The sequence below is a fragment of the Rhinoraja longicauda genome, chromosome 4 (assembly GCF_053455715.1).
Source record: "Rhinoraja longicauda isolate Sanriku21f chromosome 4, sRhiLon1.1, whole genome shotgun sequence".
NCBI classification, from domain to species: domain Eukaryota; kingdom Metazoa; phylum Chordata; class Chondrichthyes; order Rajiformes; family Arhynchobatidae; genus Rhinoraja; species Rhinoraja longicauda.
The window spans coordinates 55,822,667-55,841,991 of NC_135956.1; the positions used below are offsets into that span (position 1 = coordinate 55,822,667).

A 19,325-nucleotide genomic window follows, 5' to 3' on the forward strand; every position below is an offset into this window, starting at 1 on the left:
AGTATTTACATTTACAACAGCAGAAACAATTGGGTGACTGTGATGTATCTCTAATAGTAACAAACAAATATTTAACTGAGCGCCTCATTGTTTCAAATGAATGGCATTGCCTGAAGATAAAGGTCTTGAATGAAAATGTTGAGGGAATGTAGGCAATATTTTATGAAATTGAGCTTTCATGTTCAAAAAAAGATAATTATACTGTTTATCCCCATTACTGCTGAAAGCTCACAAAAGCACTATTGCTAATAGAATAAAAGAACAATGGTCATAAAATGTATGACTAAGTTATGAAAAAATAGTTTCATTTAAAACTGCACATACCTAATTTCATTGAAGACATACTTGCTCCAGTGGTCTTCAACAGCAATGGTCCATGTCCCGTCCCCCCACTACCCTCCCCCACCCCACTCCCCTCCCCCACCCCACTCCCCTCCCCCATCTCCCTCCTCCCCACTCCCCCCAAAGCCCCCACCCCTCCCCCCACCTCCACTCCCCCCTCCCACCCCCCACTCCCCTCCACACCTCCTCTCCCCTCCCCCCCACTCCCCCTCCCTTCCTCCACCCCTCCCCCCTTCCCTGCCCCCCCCCAACTCCTCCCTTCCCTGCCCCCCCCCCCACCCATTCACTCACCCCATCCACTCTCAACATCAATGGGCCTCACGCTGTGTGGCGAGGTGAGGTCAGACAGGTGGCCAGGCAAGCAGTGAGGCCAGGCGAGGGGCAGGGCGAGCAGCGAGGCATGTGTTTTGCGGAAAAATGTGAGGCAAATTCGGAATGGCAGAAATGAAATAAGAAAGCGGAAACTTACCACCAAATTCTGAGGTGTTGGGAGGACTGCACATGAGTAATACACATCTCATATAAAGAAGCACTGAACAAATTATCTTGAATTGAAGAACCTGCACATTCTACAAAATATCTAAGTTTTAATTGATGAAGGAATTTTTAATGTGAGTATTTAATAATGAATCTGTACTATCTGCCAGTAATAACCTGTTTGGTTTTGAATATTTTGCAATAATTTACTTCTTAATGGTTCCTTTGTCTCAGGGTAATTTTTCCAAGAGAATTAAGAATAGGTTATTTCTATGATTCTTCACTTTATAATTTGGAGTTCAGCTTTATATTTTATACTTTCTTATAATGTCCTCCTGAAGTTGTTTACATAAGTATTTTAATTTTAATGTTTTGTTGAAATCATCATATGATATTTTACCATTAGATGTTCACATTATTTGAATACACTTAATTGTGGAACATAGATTGGTCGTATTAAATATTTATGTTGAAACAGCATATTAGAATTTTAATCAAAAGCAGACATGCACAGCGTGAGGTTTATTGAATAATGTCTCATTCAATGGCATTAGAGTAATGTTACCATAATCTAATATGTCTAGGGTTTTGCATTTTGGGCACAATACATGTTAGAAAGAGGTACTTATTTCCCTATGCTTTCAGTGAGACATTCTCATATGGTTGGCATGATTTTGGTCAATCTAAATATTCACAAGGTAAGGTGATTTAATTGTGCATATTGAAAGTTAATTGGATGAAGTGAAATGGTAGTCATACTATCATTAAATCAAACGAGGTAGCCAACAATTACTCATGGAAATGCACTCAAATATTTAAGGATTTGTTATGAATCTTCAACAAAAAAAAAAGACCTTCCCTGGAAATGCCATTGATAAGTGCCTAGATAGGGTGAAATTGAGCTTTAAAGGCACAATAATATAGTTATCTTGTTTGACCTGTTAACCAATCACAGCTGGAATAACTGTACAGTCTTGCATTTTGTTCCCTATTTTGGGAAGGGATAAGTCATCTGACGTTCATGGTTCTCTTTCCATTACTAAATAATCAAGCAACACTATAAAGTAGAGGTTTACACACAAATAGAGCCATGTACCCAGGATTCTTGAATAACAACCCGATGAAAATTTTAAAAGCAGGCAATCAATTGGTAATCCAATCTGACATTTGGCCTCCATTATATGTAATTTTGTTATCTATCCTCAAACTTTGGGATGTATTGCGAGTAAATGCAATAAAAATCATATTTGTGCTTAGTTCGTAGGTATTTAGTACAATTTCTTATTGCCCATTAACAGATCAAAAAGCATTAACATTTCGATTTGAGGAGCATTCAGCATATTTTGTAAAAAGCAAGTCTTTGCATCACACCCCTCTGATTTTCGTCAGGAAAATAGTTTGGATTTATGCATTGAGTTAACCATTAATAATATGAAATATAATTCATCAAGTGGAAATATTTTACAGGCTTCTTTAAAAAATGCTAAATAACTTTTTTACCTATGGTTCATATTGTAATGATTTAACATTTATTAAATCATTAAACAAAGACATTGTAATTTTCTACAATAAGTATATAATAACATCTGCTGTTGGTTAGAGTTGCCCTTGCATAAACAGATTTCTAAGTACTTTAAAGGTAAATTGTTAACAGCAAAGTGAGGAAGACTAAAACACCTGGTGTATGAATGAATAAGCAACTATTATTTATCATGGAAATAGTTGTCAGGAAATAGCCTAAGTTTATAATTGAGGATAGATTAACTGAACACTAACATTTTTCAGCTGAGCAGAGTGAGTTTGCAAGGATTTATAAAGATGTAAAAACTGATTTTTTTTTGTTGAAGAATTGACTGAAGTAGCAGAAATTCAAATGGGGGGGAGGGAGGTTGGTATTATTAGAATTGGTGCTGGGTCTTCATCTACTTACTGATATTTACTGATATTTATTCATGACTGAAATACAAGGACATACATCCAAGGATGCTGATGACTAAAATATAGGTGCCACTAGTCTCAGCTAATGGGGAAAACTGCAGCAAATAGATTCAGCGTATGCATTGATGAGGTCATCCAATTTGGAGCCAAAGTGAAATTGCTAAATGTTGAAAAGTTGTAAACAGCAGGATGGTGGTCATTGATGGGGATGGGAGTGAGTAATAGTAACTAAGGAGACTTAGATTTTCATTTACAGTTTTGTGGTCAGACACATTAATGTAAAACTAAAGGAAAAACATTAGGTCAAGAACATAACAAGGTAGAAAATCTATATACTAAAACTCTCGTTTGTTTGTTCCTGAACTACAGCCAAAACGGTACACGATAGCGTGACAATTTTAGGCCCACCTTACTCACCGTTGTCCCTTTAGTGCTAATGGAAGAAGTTTCATTGAAATCGGTGTTATATATTTGAAGTTATTTACATTTTATGGTTATTCACATTTTTTAAGTTATTCACATTTTTCCCACTGAGAGGAGCTGGAGATGGGACTAAAAATGCTTTAGGCTTCAGTCAGGGGAGGGGAAGGGGGGGAGGAGATGGGGAGGGAGGGGGAGGGTCGAGTGGTGGGGAGAGAGGGAAGTGATGGGGGGAAAGGGGCGGGAGGAGTGGGGGAGGAGAGGTTGGATGATGGAGGAGAGGTTTAGGCCCAACAAGTTCACTTGGCCTAGTATATTACTAAAGTTCTGATTAGATCAAACCAAGAGTGCTTTGAACAATTCTGGGCATTATATCTTTGGAAGGAAGTGTTCTTGAAGGGGGAACAATACAAATTTACTGAAACCATGCCTGGACTCAAAAGGATTAGATGCTTGACAAGATTACATAAATTAGATTATATTCCCTGGAAATGTAAAGGCTGAGAGTGAATTTGGTCGTTTTCAAGCTATTAAGGGAACCAATAGTACAAGTAGAAGAAAAGTAATTTCCATTCTTTGCATGTTGAGGACAAGAGGCTTGGTCTAAAAATGAAAGGTGGAGGTTTCAGGGATGAAGTCAAGAAACTCTTCAACATATAAAAGCTGATGGAAGTTTGGAATTCTCTTTTTGGATGCCAACTGATGCCAGGTCAATTCTTGGTCATAAATCTACAATTGAAACTAAAGCTATTATTGCATATTCACCAAAAGGCATGTACAAGAATTCAGGCCACAAATCAACTGTTATTTCATTCTTCTGGTGAAATAAATTCATTGCCAGCATAGCCTACTCTGACACTCCTCTGCTTTTCCTCAAGCAATTAAATTGAAGAATTGTGAAATTAACAGCGCGTGGGCTGAGAAGCAACTGTAAATTAATGTGGAAGAATATGTTGGCAACATTTTGAATAGATAAAGAGAGAATGTAATAGTTTTAATTAACAACGAGCAAGAAAGCTAGTAAGGAAAAAAAATCAGATTGTTAAAATCCTCAACAATTAAAACCCAAAGGATTAAGGCTCCACTGTTCTATTTGTTCATTATCTGGGGCACAAACGTGATTCCAGTCATTAACAACCATCATGTCAAGGACACTTAAACTGATCATTTCAAGTCTGTGGTGAATTTTATAGGCAAAGATTGCACAAATACTGCAACCTTTTCATGAGACACACAGGGAAGTACGGTGTGAGATGTCATTTTCACAAAGCTATTAGCAGTATTGTGCATGTTGTTTAACAAATTGTAGTACCTTGCATTTAATGATGTAGTTCCCCTTCACCATTGTTACTGGCTAATAATTAATTTTCAGTGCCAGTGAGGTCAATTCACAATCATTATTCTGATCATATTTTTTTTAAAGGTATCGGAACTGACAAAATCTATCATTCAGTGGCATTTAGTTTGTATCTATTCCACAAAACTAGCAAATTCACATTATTAAATATATTTTAATGATGAATCAGTGTCATTTTCACTAAGCTAACTTAAACAGCAGCCTTCAGATATCTATATCTATATCTGTCCAAAGCCACAATTGTCAAAGTACACATCGGCACAGTGGCCCAGGGGGTGACACGGTGGCACAACGGTAGAGTTGCTGCCTTGTAGCGTCAGAGACTGGGTTTGATCCTGATTCCGGGCAGTCCATACTGAGTATGTACATTCTCCTTGTGACCTCCGTGGGTTTCCTCCAGGAACTCTGGTTTACTCCCACACTCCAAAGACGTACAGATTTGTAGGTTGATTGGCTTGGCAAAATTGTAAATTGTCCCTAGTCAAGTCAAGTCAAGTCAATTTTATTTGTATAGCACATTTAAAAACAACCCACGTTGACCAAAGTGCTGCACATCTGATTAGGAAAAAAAAAAGAAACATACAGTGGCGTGTGCAGGATAGTGTTAGTGTAGTGTTAGTGTACAGGGTTCGCTGGTTGGTGCGCCGAAGGGCCTGTTTCTGTACTGTATCTCTAAACTAAACTATATTTGTGCACAAATAATGACAATTATAATTATTGGTCTCATTTTTACAACATATGTTGGTCCATCTTTACTCTAATTACTTTAAATGTTCAGATTTAAATACAATAAAGCAGAATAGAACTGCAAAAACTCTCTTTCCTTCCACATACAATTTCTCTATTTTTTTCTCTCTCATACTCTGTTGAGCCTTATTCTGTAGAGAAAAAATAATGAATGAACTATCATTGGCCATAACCACAGCATTCTTCACATGCTTGGTTAATGTATAAATAGGTTATAAATGAAGATGCCCTTCTCGTTCAAATGCTGCAAAATTTTATGTTGCCCATTTAACCACAAAAGAGTCAAGAGTGTTTAATTGTCGTAAAGGAAAGAGAGTTTTTGCAGTTCTATTCTGCTTTATTGTATTTAAATCTGAACATTTAATGATCCTGATCTGATAAGGGGACTAGAGGTAAAAGAGCCATTAGGAGGCAGTGATCACAACATGATAAGTTTTACTCTGCAAATGGAAAGGCAGAAGGGAAAATCGGAAGTGTCGGTATTACAGTATAGCAAAGGGGATTACAGAGGCATGAGGCAGGAGCTGGCCAAAATTGACTGGAAGGAGGCCCTAGCAGGGAAGACGGTAGAACAGCAATGGCAGGTATTCCTGGGAATAATGCAGAGGTTGCAGGATCAATTTATTCCAAAGAGGTGGAAAGACTCTAAGGGGAGTAAGAGACACCTGTGGCTGACAAGGGAAGTCAGGGACAGCATAAAAATTAAGGAGAGGAAGTATAACGTAGCAAAGAAGAGTGGGAAGACAGAGGATTGGGACTCTTTTAAAGAGCAACAAAAGTTAACTAAAAAGGCAATACGGGGAGAAAAGATGAGGTACGAGGGTAAACTAGCCAATAATATAAAGGAGGATAGCAAAAGTTTTTTTAGGTACATGAAGAGGAAAAAAATAGTCAAGGCAAATGTGGGTCCCTTGAAGACAGAAGCAGGGGAATTTATTATGGGGAACAAAGAAATGGCAGACGAGTTAAACCGTTACTTTGGATCTGTCTTCACTGAGGAAGATACACACAATCTCCCAAATGTTCTAGGGGCCGGAGAACCTAGGGTGATGGAGGAACTGAAGGAAATCCACATTAGGCAGGAAATGGTTTTGGGTAGACTGATGGGACTGAAGGCTGATAAATCCCCAGGGCCTGATGGTCTGCATCCCAGGGTACTTAAGGAGGTGGCTCTAGAAATAGTGGAAGCATTGGAGATCATTTTTCAATGTTCTATAGATTCAGGATCAGTTCCTGTGGATTGGAGGATAGCAAATGTTATCCCACTTTTTAAGAAAGGAGGGAGAGAGAAAACAGGTAACTATAGACCAGTTAGTCTGACATCAGTGGTGTGGAAGATGCTGGAGTCAATTATAAAAGACAAAATTGCTGAGCATTTGGATAGCAGTAACGGGATCATTCCGAGTCAGCATGGATTTACGAAGGGGAAATCATGCTTGACAAATCTACTGGAATTTTTTGAGGATGTAACTAGGAAAATTGACAGGGGAGAGTCAGTGGATGTGGTGTACCTCGACTTTCAGAAAGCCTTCGACAAGGTCCCACATAGGAGATTAGTGGGCAAAATTAGGGCACATGGTATTGGGGGTAGGGTACTGACATGGATAGAAAATTGGTTGACAGACAGAAAGCAAAGAGTGGGGATAAATGGGTCCCTTTCGGAATGGCAGGCAGTGACCAGTGGGGTACCGCAAGGTTCGGTGCTGGGACCCCAGCTATTTACGATATACATTAATGACTTAGACGAAGGGATTAAAAGTACCATTAGCAAATTTGCAGATGATACTAAGCTGGGGGGTAGTGTGAATTGTGAGGAAGATGCAATAAGGCTGCAGGGTGACTTGGACAGGTTGTGTGAGTGGGCGGATACATGGCAGATGCAGTTTAATGTAGATAAGTGTGAGGTTATTCACTTTGGAAGTAAGAATAGAAAGGCAGATTATTATCTGAATGGTGTCAAGTTCGGAGGAGGGGGAGTTCAACGAGATCTGGGTGTCCTAGTGCATCAGTCAATGAAAGGAAGCATGCAGGTACAGCAGGCAGTGAAGAAAGCCAATGGAATGTTGGCCTTCGTAACAAGAGGAGTTGAGTATAGGTGCAAAGAGGTCCTTCTACAGTTGTATCGGGCCCTGGTGAGACCGCACCTGGAGTACTGTGTGCAGTTTTGGTCTCCAAATTTGAGGAAGGATATTCTTGCTATGGAGGGCGTGCAGCGTAGGTTCACTAGGTTAATTCCCGTAATGGCGGGACTGTCGTATGTTGAAAGGCTGGAGCGATTGGGCTTGTATACACTGGAATTTAGAAGGATGAGGGGGGATCTTATTGAAACATATAAGATAATTAGGGGATTGGACACATTAGAGGCAGGAAACATGTTCCCAATGTTGGGGGAGTCCAGAACAAGGGGCCACAGTTTAAGAATAAGGTGTAGGCCATTTAGAACGGAGATGAGGAAGAACTTTTTCAGTCAGAGAGTGGTGAAGGTGTGGAATTCTCTGCCTCAGAAGGCAGTGGAGGCCAGTTCGTTGGATGCTTTCAAGAGAGAGCTGGATAGAGCTCTTAAGGATAGCGGAGTGAGGGGGTATGGGGAGAAGGCAGGAACGGGGTACTGATTGAGAGTGATCAGCCATGATCGCATTGAATGGCGGTGCTGGCTCGAAGGGCTGAATTGCCTACTCCTGCACCTATTGTCTATTGTATGTCCTGGCATTGGAACAATGTAATTCTTACTTGTTGTAGCTCTCCTGGCCCATTAATGCCCATACCACACAAATAAATATGCAATAGTCACTGATATGAGCAATTAATAACCGGTAATATTTGGTAACCAGATCATAATAGTGCAAAGTCAAAGATCATAGTACAACCAAACCAAAGTTCATAATAGATTATAGTTTCTGAGATAAGCCTGTAGTTAGTGCTGTGCAGTATTCATGGTTGGTGGGAAGAAATTGTTCTTTAACCTGGAGGTCATAGTTTTCAGGCTCCTGTACCTTTTTCTCAATAGTAGTAGTGAGATGAGAGTATGGCCAGGGTGGTGTGGGTCCTTGGTGATATGAGCTGCCTTTTGAGGCAGCGCCCGCTTTGATGGTAGGACAGTATCCATGATGGACCAGCCAATAGCATCCACTTTCTACAGCCTCCTTTAATCCTGGGCATATGAATATGGAACCAAACTGTGATACAAACTGTCAGTATAATCTCCACTGTACACTTGTAAAGGTTCAATATAGTCATGGAATCATACAGCATGGAAACAGGCCATTCAGCCCAACTTGCCCATGCCGACTAACATGCCCCATCTACACTAGTCCCACCTGTCTGCATTTGGCCCATCTCCCTCTAAACCTATCCCATTTATGTACCTGTCTAACTGTTTCTTAAATGTTGCGATAGTGCCTGCCTCAACTACCTTCTTCTCCGGCACCTCCCCCCTCTCAACATAAACCTGTGTCCTCTGGTTCTCAATTCCCCATCTCTGGGCAAAAGACTCTGTACATTTACCCGATCTACTTCTCTCATGATTTTGTACACCTCTAAAAGATCACCAAGTATTCGGTGGCATACCAAATCTCCTCAATCTTACAAGTAGAGACACTGATGAAGGCCAGTGTAGCAAAAGCCTTATTTGTCACCAATCTACCCATGAAGTGACTTTCAGGGTACTCACAGAATTCTCTGCTCTATAATCCTTCCCAGGGCCCCGCCATTCACTGTGTAGATCCTCCCTGGTTTGACTTTCCAAAATGCAAAACCTTTATTGGCAATTGCTGAGCCCACCTGATCAAAATCTTGCTCTGATTTTTAATAACCATCTTCACTATCGACCATACGACCTACTTTAATGTCATCTGTACACTTACTAATCATGACTTGCACATTTTCATCCAAATAATATTTGCAATATACTAACAATTTATATCTCATTCAGTGCATGACGGCACAAACGTTGTCGGGAAGTAGAGGAAAGATATTCTGCAGCGTGACTTTAGAGTGCTCGGAAGGGGGCTGAAAAGCAGGAACTCCAGGGTGGTTATCTCTGGTTTGCTTCCAGTTCCTCGTGCTGGTGAGGGCAGGAACAGTCAGATAGGGGATCTGAATGTGTGGCTGAGGAGCTGGTGCAGGGGGCAGGGATTTAGATTCTTAGACCACTGGGATCTGTTTTGGAGTAAGGGTGAATTGTACAAAAGGGACGGGTTGCACCTCAACAGGCAGCATTCTGGCAGGCAGGTTTGCCACTGTTACACGGGTGGGTTTAAACTAAATAGTGGGGGTGGTGTGTCAAATGGGATAGACAAGGATGGAGTTAAAGGGAAAGAGAGTATAGGAAAAGTTAAGAAACACCCCAGAATTAACAGGACAGAAAGCTCACGAAGGGATAGGAGAGTATGGCCAAATGTAATAGGAATCGATGTGGAAGGTGAGATGAGTACTGGATTAAAAGTATTATATAAATACGCAAAGTATAAGACGTAAAGTACATGAGCTTGAAGCTCAGTTAGAGATTGGTAGATATGACATTGTGGGGATTACAGAGACGTGGCTGCAGGAGGATCGGAACTGGGAACTGAATATTCAGGGTTTTATGTCCTATTAAAAGGATAGGCAGGTGGGCAGAGGAGGTGGGTAGCTCTGTTGGTGAGGGATGAAATTCAGTCCCTTGCAAGGGGTGACATAGGGACTAACGATGTAGAGTCACTGTGGATACAATTGAGGAATTGTAAAGTTAAGAAGACACTAATGGGAGTTTTCTACAGGCCCCCAAACAGTAGCCCAGATATAGGATTTAAGTTGCAGCAGCAGTTAAAACTGGCATGTAACAAAGGTAAAGCCACTGTGGTTATGGGTAGACTGGAAAATCAGGTTGGTTCTGGACCCCAAAAAAAGGGAGTTTGTAGAATGCCTCCGATTTGGATTCTTAGAGCAGCTTGTGCTGGAGCCTAACAGAGAGAAGGCAACTCTGGATTTATTGTTGTTCAATGAACCAAATTTAATAAGGGAACTCAAGTTAAAGGAACCGCTTGGAGGTAGTGACCATAATATGATTAATTTTAATCTGCAATTTGAGAGGGAGAAGGTTAAATCAGAAGTGTGCGTGTTGCAGTTAAATAAAGGGGACTATGAAGGCATGAGAAAGGAGCTGGACAAGGTAGACTGGAAATGAATCCTAGCCGGAATGACGGTGGAACAGCAATGGCAGGAATTTCTGGGCATAATCCAGAAGATGCAGGATCATTTCATTCCAAAGAGGAAGAAAGATTCTAAGGGGAGTAAGAGGCAAAGGAAGTTAGGGATGGAATAAAACTAAAAGAAAAGATGTATAACATAGCAGAGTAGTGGGAAGCCAGAGGATTGGGCAACTTTGAAAGGACAACAAAAGGTAACAAAAAGGGCAATATGGGCTGAAAAGATGAAGTACAAGGGGAAGCTGGCCAAGAATATAAAGAAGGACAGTAAAAGCTTATTTAGGTATGTTAAGAGAAAAGGATTAGTAAAGACAAATGTGGGTCCCTTGAAGGCAGAAATGGGTGAAATTATTGTGGGTAACAAGGAAATGGCAGAAGAGTTGAACAGGTACTTCGGATGAATCTTCACTAAGGAAGACGCAAACAATCTCCCAGATGTACTAAAGGACAGAGGATCTAGGGAGACAGAGGAACTGAAAGAAATTTGCATTCGGTGAGAAATAGTATTGCGTAGGCTGATGAGACTGAAGGTTGATAAATCCCCAGGGCCTGATGGTCTGCATCCCAGGGTGCTCAAGGAGATGGCTTTAGAAATTGTGGATGCATTGGTGATCATTTCCAATGTTCAATAGATTCAGGATCAGTTCCTGTGGATTGGAGGGTAGCTAATGGTATCCCACTTTTTCAAGAAAGGAGCAAGAGAGAAAACGGGGAATTATAGACCAGTTAGCCTGACATTGGTGGTGGGGAAGATGCTGGTCAATTATTAAAGAGGTAATAACGGCACATTGGGATAACAGTAAAAGGATTGGTCCAAGTCAGCATAGATTTATGAAGGGGAAATCCTGCTTTGACTAATCTTCTGGAATTTTTTGAGGATGTGACAAGTAAAATGGATGAAGGGGAGCCAGTGGATGTAGTGTATCTAGACTTTCAGAAAGCCTTTGATAAGGTCCCACACGGGAGTTGGTGAGTAAAACTAGAGCACGTGGTATTGGGGGTAGGGTATTGACATGGATAGAGAATTGGTTGGTAGACAGGACACAAAGAGTAGGAATAAACGGGTCCTTTTCAGAATGGCAGGCAGTGGCAAGTGGAGTGCCGCAGGGCTCGTTGCTGGGACCGCAACTATTTACAATATATATTAATGATTTGGATGATGGAATTAGACGTGACACTTGCAAGTTTGCAGATGACACAAAGCTGGATGGTAGTGTGAACTGTGAAGAGGATGTTAGGAGGTTGCAGGGTGCCTTGGACAGGTTGAGTGAGTGGGCAGATGCATGGCAGATGCAGTATAATGTAGATAAATGTGAGATTATCCACTTTGGCGGCAAAAACCAGGAGGCAGATTACTATCTCAATGGTGTCAGATTAGGTAAAGGGGAAGTGCAACGAGACCTGGGTGTCCTTGTGCAGCAGTCACTGAAAGTAAACGTGAAGGTACAGCAGGCAGTGAAGAAAGCTAATGGCATGTTGGCCTTCATAACGAGAGGATTTGAGGAGAGGCACAAAGAGGTCCTTCTGCAGTTGTATAGGGCCCTGGTGAGATCACATCTGGAGTATTGTGTGCAGTTTTGGTCTCCTAATTTGAGGAAGGACATCCTTGCTATTGAGGCAATGCAGAGTAGGTTCACGAGGTTAATCCCTGGGATGGCGGGACTGTCATATGAGGAAAGATGGGAAAGACTGGGCTTGTATTCACTGGAGTTTAGAAGGATGAGAGAGGATCTTATAGAGATGTATAAAATTATAAAAGGACTGGACAAGCTAGATGCAGGAAAAATGTCCCCAATTTTGGGGGAGTCCAGAACCAGGTGCCACAGTCTAAGAATAAAGGGGAGGCCATTTAAAACTGAGGTGAGAAGAAACTTTTTCACCCAGAGTTGTGAATTTGTGGAATTCTCTGCCACAGAAGGCAGTGGAGGCCAATTCACTGGATGAATTTAAAAGAGAGTTTGATAGAGCTCTTGGGGCTAGTGGAATCAAGGGATATAGGGAGAAGGCAGGCACTGGTTACTGATTGTGGATGATCAGCCATGTTCATAATGAATGATGGTGCTGGCTTGAAGGACCAAATGGCCTCTATGTTTGCCTTTTTAGTATTTTTTTAAAGTCTCTTTATCTCTTCCTTTCTACATCTAATTTGATATTGCATGAAATATTCTACCTGACACTTCCTGGTTCAGACTCGGCAAGGCTTATTAAGATTTCTCCAACCTGATTGGTGAGGGAGTCTGGCGCTTGTTCTTTGCACAAAAGGGCCATGTTCGTACGAGAGGTCGCTTAACCTCGTTAGGTAATTGCGTGGGAGGAATCGCAGTGCAAAAAGCTCACTGAAATTCTGTGGCTATGTACAAACGTTCTTTACTTGACAACTGCAAAATACCTGTGTTTTAAATTTTTTAACTGTTACATGCAGGTAAAAGCAACGTGCAAACTCCCATTCTCTGGTGTTATCGCCCCCTCTCACACATTCACACACACAATTTAGTTGCGGCTATTGCGCCACCTTCCGGATTTAAAACCAGGAACAATAGCAATCAACTAAGGATGGACGCAATTCAAGGGTGAATATATATGCTTATTGTGCCACATCATCATTTTGTTCTAAAGAGAAAAACTTTCCACGAATTAAAAGTAGTCAACGCCAACCTTTCAGTTTTTAATTCCTGTACACTTAGGCATTTGTAACAATAGTTCGACTGCTCCAACCGAAAATAATGCACGTTTATTTTAGCATTGTTTAACTCGAGTAAAATCTGCTGTGCAAAAATGGTAAACGAAACTCTCCTTTTAAATTCGGAGCTTTGTGGAATGTGACCTCACAAGTACACTCTAGGGAAGAATAACACCAAGCACACAAATTAAATAGCTGACTGAGACAAATTGACCCAGAATAACATTTTAACATAAACATTTCACCAGCTTGCATACGATAAGGGCACCGTGGGAGGTTAGAGTTTTCTTGTGCGCTTTCAACCTCGCTACAAGATTTATCTGGTTTAGTTTTTCAAACGTACTTAAAGCTGCATTGCTTTTTCGCGCTTTTTCTTCCAGCAGCTCATTATTTTTCAGAAATTCAGGAGAAATGTATGTGTGTTTTGAGTACGGGGGAGGTTAGCAAAAATCCAGTCAATCCATAATATATTTTCAAAAATTCAATGGTGCATCAGAGAAACAAAATTAACTTTAAAAAGAGTACTGACGGAATTACAACCCTAGCATTATAATATATGCATGGTGTTATTTTTACCAGAGGTGTCGCGGCCACCGCCAGTGCTCAAATTAAAACATTTCTGATTTGGATGTCTTTGGTCAACTAGCTTCAGGAACGTCCAAGAAAATGTCAACTTCCCGGCAACTTTCGAGCCACTTTGACCATCGGCAGACAACTTCCTCAAGCACCCACTGAGCCCCTTTCTCTCGTCCTCCATACGGATATTCCTTGGGTCCTGCCTAACAGGGGATTGGCCCAAAGGGGGGTAAAAAAACCCCCTCAAGAACAACTTTTCGAAAACGTTCACGGATAAACAATGATAACACACGCGTGTTGTCAGGAAAAACGCTTGTGTGATTAACCCTTAGCTTACCGGTTCCATAAGGAATCCCTGGAGGAGAACGTTGATAATCTGGAAGTTGAAGACCTCATGGTTTGTTTCACAACGAATACCACCTACGTGAATGGAAGCAGCAATGTTGGCTTCTGCAATATCGAAGTGAAGATGTAAACTGCAGCTTACTTTTATCGCAATTTAGCTTCACAGGGGCTCGTTGCCCATTTAATAAAACGATTGGGAGAAACGGGAACAACGCAATCCAGATCTCACAGCCACATAAACAAAGTTTGTCTATAGGTTAGAGTTCTTAAAATCTATGGAAACAAACGCTCTAAAATCGAATGAGAAAGTAAGCAAGCTGCTGAAGATTTATAGGTTGGTCGAAATTATTTTCATTATAAAGTTTCGAGTTCCAGCAAATACTTTCAAAAAACTATTTCGATGTCGATAGCTGTTTAGAAGTCTACACAGTCGAAATTTTAAGAGTTCAAGGTGTAACTTGAGAAAGAAAAAAATAACAAAACATACCATATTTACGGATCACTTTTTGATAAACATTATTTAGGACAATTAAAAAAAAGACTTAGTGTATGCTGCAGTTTCCCAGACCACGCCTATCGTTTTCAGCAACCTACCAAGATTGAAACTGATTTTCTTCCAAAATTGACCAAAGTCTGTTTACGAGATTATCTGCCATTATATCATTTTCGTCTTCGGGTTCGACCGCTTAGTCCGTCTGAGTGAAATCGACTGTTACAAAAGTATTGTTGAACCGAAGCCAGCTCGGGAGAGAAGAGAATTGTGATTTGTGTCCATATCCGTTTCTTGTGCTCGGTGGAAAATTGGGAATCAGAAACGGAAGGAAAATCCACCGTGTGAGCGGCACAAAATACAATGGAAAGAGATGTGGCTGACAGGACGGACTCCAGGAAATCGACCAATGCAACGGAAATCGGAAAAACGTAAAAACACGCCAAGAAACTGCACATCTTCAGATTTAATCACGAATCTGTTCATTGTTTGTATCTACAAACACAATTAAACCACATTTCAAATTATTAAATTAATATAATAATTAAATTTAAACCATTACGTTTTAAAAATGCTAGTATGGGATAAAGATGGTGAAAGATATTGTGCCAATAGACTTGACCCACAATTATCTTTGTTCAATTTAAAAAGTCAAACAATATCATAGAAAAATACTGTCGTTTTAATCCTTTTACATTTTAAACATCCAGTTAAAAAATATAGTGGTGACAATGTACACAATTTGGCAATTTGACAAATCGTACTATAGGACTTAGTCAATCTTAAAACTAGTGATGAATGGATATGTGGCAAAGATAGCGAAGAAGAATTACTGAGCCCCTCTCTAAATTTAAAAGTAACATCTGACATCAGCGGGCTTTCCTTCCTCTCAAAATCCAACATTCCCATAATTAATCACCAGATTTTTACCTACATTAATTGTCTACAAAGCCATCCAAACTTCAATCATTCCTATCGTGAAGAAATGCTTTTTTATTTCACCTCCATTGTTCTCTCCACCATCAGGGCACAGTGGCTTCACTGTGCACCATCTACAAACTGTACTGCTGTTAGTCACCTGGGCGGTACCAAGATTCAGCAAATCCTGAGAGAAACCCTACCCAAACCCATCATATTCAGTACCAAGAATACATGGGAAAGGGAGTGCAGTGTAGCTTCACTAGGTTAATTCCCAGGATGGCAGGATTGACATACGATGAAAGAATGGATCGACTGGGCTTGTATTCACTGGAATTTAGTATGAGAGGGGATGTTATAGAAACATATAAAATTCTTAAAGGATTGGACAGGCTAGATGCAGGAGAAAATGTTCCCGATGTTGGGGGAGTCCAGAACTAGGGGGTCACCGTTTAAGAATAAAGGGTAGGCCATTTAGGACTGAGATGAGGAAAATCGTTTTCACCCGGAGAGTTGCGAACCTGTGGAATTCTATGGCACAGAAAGCAGTGGGGGGCAATTCACTGGATGTTTTCAAGAGAGAGTTAGATATAGCTCTTAGGGCTAACGGAATCAGGGGATATGGGGAGAAAGCAGGAACTGATTTTGGATGATCAGCCATGATCATATTGAATGGCGGTGCTGGCTCGAAGGGCAGAATGGCCTACTCCTACACCAATTTCCTGTTTCTATGGGATGTCTATCCTCTGGGCTATCATCCTGAGTTGTTGGTCCTTCATTGTAGCTGTGTTTAAATAAAAGAACTTCCTCTCTGTCAGCACTGTGAACACCTTCACTAGAAAAACTGAAGTAGCTCAAAGAAAGAGCTCACCATCACTTTCTCTGGGTCATTTAGGAATGGGTAACAAATGCTGGCTAGGCCAACATTGCTCAGATTGCAAAAAAATTATATGAATAAAATGAATTACCTTGAACTCATGCTCCAATTTATATTATTTCAAATACACCGATCAGCCAAAACATTATGACCACCTGCCTAATATGCTGTTGGTCCTCCGTGTGCTGCCAAAAGAGCGCCGACCCGCCGAGACATGGATTCTACAAGACCTCTGAAGGTGCCCTGTGGTACCTGGCACCAAAACATTAGCAGCAGATCCTTCAAGTCCTGTAGGTTGCAAGGTGGAGCCGCCGTCGATCGGACTTGTTGATCCAGCACATTCCACAGATGCTCAATCGGATGGAGATCTGGAGAATTTGGAGGCCAGGGCAACACCGTGAACACTTCATCATCTTCCTCAAACCATTCCCAAACAATGTGTGCAGTGTGGCAGGGCACATTATCCTGCTGAAAGAGGCCACTGCCATCAGGGAATACCATTGCCATGAAGGGTGTACCTGGTCTATATTGATGTTTAGATAGGTGACACGTGTCAAATTGACGTCCACATAAATGGCCGGACACAAGGCTTCCCAGCAGAACATTACCCAGAGCATCACACTCCCTCCACCGGCTTGTCGTCTTCCCACAGTCGGTTCGGACCAGACGGGATAGCTTTCATTGCCCTCGTGCATCGATGAGCCTTGGGCACCCAACACCCTGTTTGTGGTTTGTTTCTCATTGGACCACTGTCGGTAGGTACTCACCACTGCTGATCGGGAGCACCCCACAAGTCTTGCCGTTTCAGAGATGCTCTGACCCAGTCATCTGGCCATAACAATTTGGCCCTTGTCAAAGTCACAGGTCTTTACTCCTGCCCATTTCTCCTGCATCCAACACATCAAAACTTCAAGAACTGACTGTTCACTTGCTGCTTAATATATCCCACCCCTTGACAGGTGCCATTGTAACAAGATAACCAATGTTATTCACTTCACCTGCCAGTGGTCATAATGTTTCGGCTGATCGGTGTATATGTATGCAGAGAGTATTTACTAATTATATTTTTATGATTCTGTTGCTTTGTGAAGAATGAAAAGGCAGCAAAATGCCACTTCTCATGGAAGAATCTTCTGATACCTGAGAGCGTCATCAGAACTTGAGTATTTCCCATGTGGCTGAGAAAGTGACAAAACTTTATTTAAGCCGCAGTCCAATGCGGATACTGTACAATTTTAACATGACATCGTCCATGTACGTCCTATCAATGAAATGATATAGATCATTACTGTCTTTGATTGGTTTGAAGTTTCTCAATTATATACAATATCTGAACATGTTAAGTGCCCAATCTGCTAAATTGAGCAAAAAAAGTGCTAGAGCCATTCAGTGGACCAGGCAGCATATGTGGAAGGAATGAAGGGTGTTTCAGGTTGGGCCCTTCTAAGTTTCAATGAAGTCCCCCCTCATCCTTCTAAACTCCAGCGAGTAGAAGCTCAGCTCTGTCAAATGCATCTCATATGTTAACCCACTCACCCCTGGGATCATTCTCGTAAACTGGACCCTCTCCAGCGTTAGCACATCCTTCCTCAGATATGGGGCCCAAAATTGCTCACAATACTCCAAATGTGGTCTGACCAGTGCCTTATAAAGCCTTAGCCTAAGCCGTAGGAAATTATTGCAGTTACAGGGAGAATGTGGAAACTCTTCCCAGACACACCCGAGGTCAGGATCAAACCTGGCACTGGCACTGTGAGGCAGCAGCTCTAACAGCTGCACCACTCTGCCTCACTAAATGATCCATTGAATCACGATGATCCATTGAAAGTTGGGTCTGGTGGGTTAAAATGTGAGGTTTGGGAACAAATCCTTATTCTGGCTGGGTGCAGAGGGGGGCATGAGCAGAATTGGAGGAAATAAACATGTGCTTGAGATAAAAACAAAAGGCAGGAAACACTCATTAGGTCAGTCACATCTATGGAAAGAAAAACAGTAAATGCTTCAGGTCCAGGATCCTTCATCAGAATGGATCAGAAGGGATGGTGAAAACATGACAGGAAATAGTGTTGTGGGGGAGGGAAGGTTAGCCAGTGCTAGAAGAAAGGCAGGACAATGTAATCAAGAAGAATATTGTAAGCCAAGAGCTGTAAAATTTTGGGAATTTTAATGCTGAAAGGGAAAGGGTAAGTTGTCTGTAGCAGTACCAAATGTAGCAAATGGAATGGAAATGCAGCCCATGACAAATTTGAGATTGAGTAAGTGTGTGTTGTTGCAGAGAGAGGTCAAGAGTGTGCACGTGTCAAAGTATTGCATTAAAAGTAGATCTCAGGATGCAATCAGAACTAGATGAGGGGAAAATAATCCTTATGCGGTGAAGAAGGTGTCAAGATAAATGTGGTTGATAGATGCTGGAGTAACTCAATGGGTTAGGTAGCAACTCTGGAGAAAAAAATAGGTGACATTTCGGGTAGGACCCTTCTTCAGATGTGGGTGTCTGCTTGTAATGGATATAAGTCACCACCTATCTTCTGTGATGGAGATAGAGTCAGGTATGGATCATGTGAATGTGGGAGTAGGATGGAAATTGGCAGAAAAATTATTAAAACCTTTGAATTCTGTATGAGAGCAGGAAATTGTGCCTTTACAGTTATACTGTAAATTTATCTGACTACACTAGAATACATTAGAAATATTCTACCTTAATCAGCTACGCTGATAACTGTAAAGGCACAATCCCCTACTCTCATACAGAACTCAAAGAAAACAGAAAAGAAAAATAAAGCAAATGAAAGCAAAAAGCTAAGAGAGTCATAGAGTGATACAGTGTGGAAACAGGCTCTTCAGCCCAACTTGCTCACACCGGCCAACATGTCCCAGCTACACTAGTCGCATCTGCCCGTGTTTGGTCCATATCCCTCCAAACCTGTCCTATCCATGTACCTGTCTAACTGTTTCTTAAATGTCGGGATAGT

The 19,325-nt window shown here is 41.2% G+C and overlaps 1 protein-coding gene across 1 annotated transcript in view; it reads right to left on the reverse strand.

Moving 5' to 3' along the window:
• Positions 1-14,173, reverse strand: part of LOC144592771 (arf-GAP with SH3 domain, ANK repeat and PH domain-containing protein 1-like) — a 161,833-nt gene extending 147,660 nt beyond the window's left edge. Inside the window, exon 1 of the mRNA XM_078397758.1 lies at positions 14,061-14,173. Within this exon, the coding sequence (XP_078253884.1) occupies positions 14,061-14,119 (59 nt within the window). The 5' untranslated portion in view covers positions 14,120-14,173. The remainder of the gene's footprint in view (positions 1-14,060) is intronic.
• Positions 14,174-19,325: the final 5,152 nt, after the last annotated feature.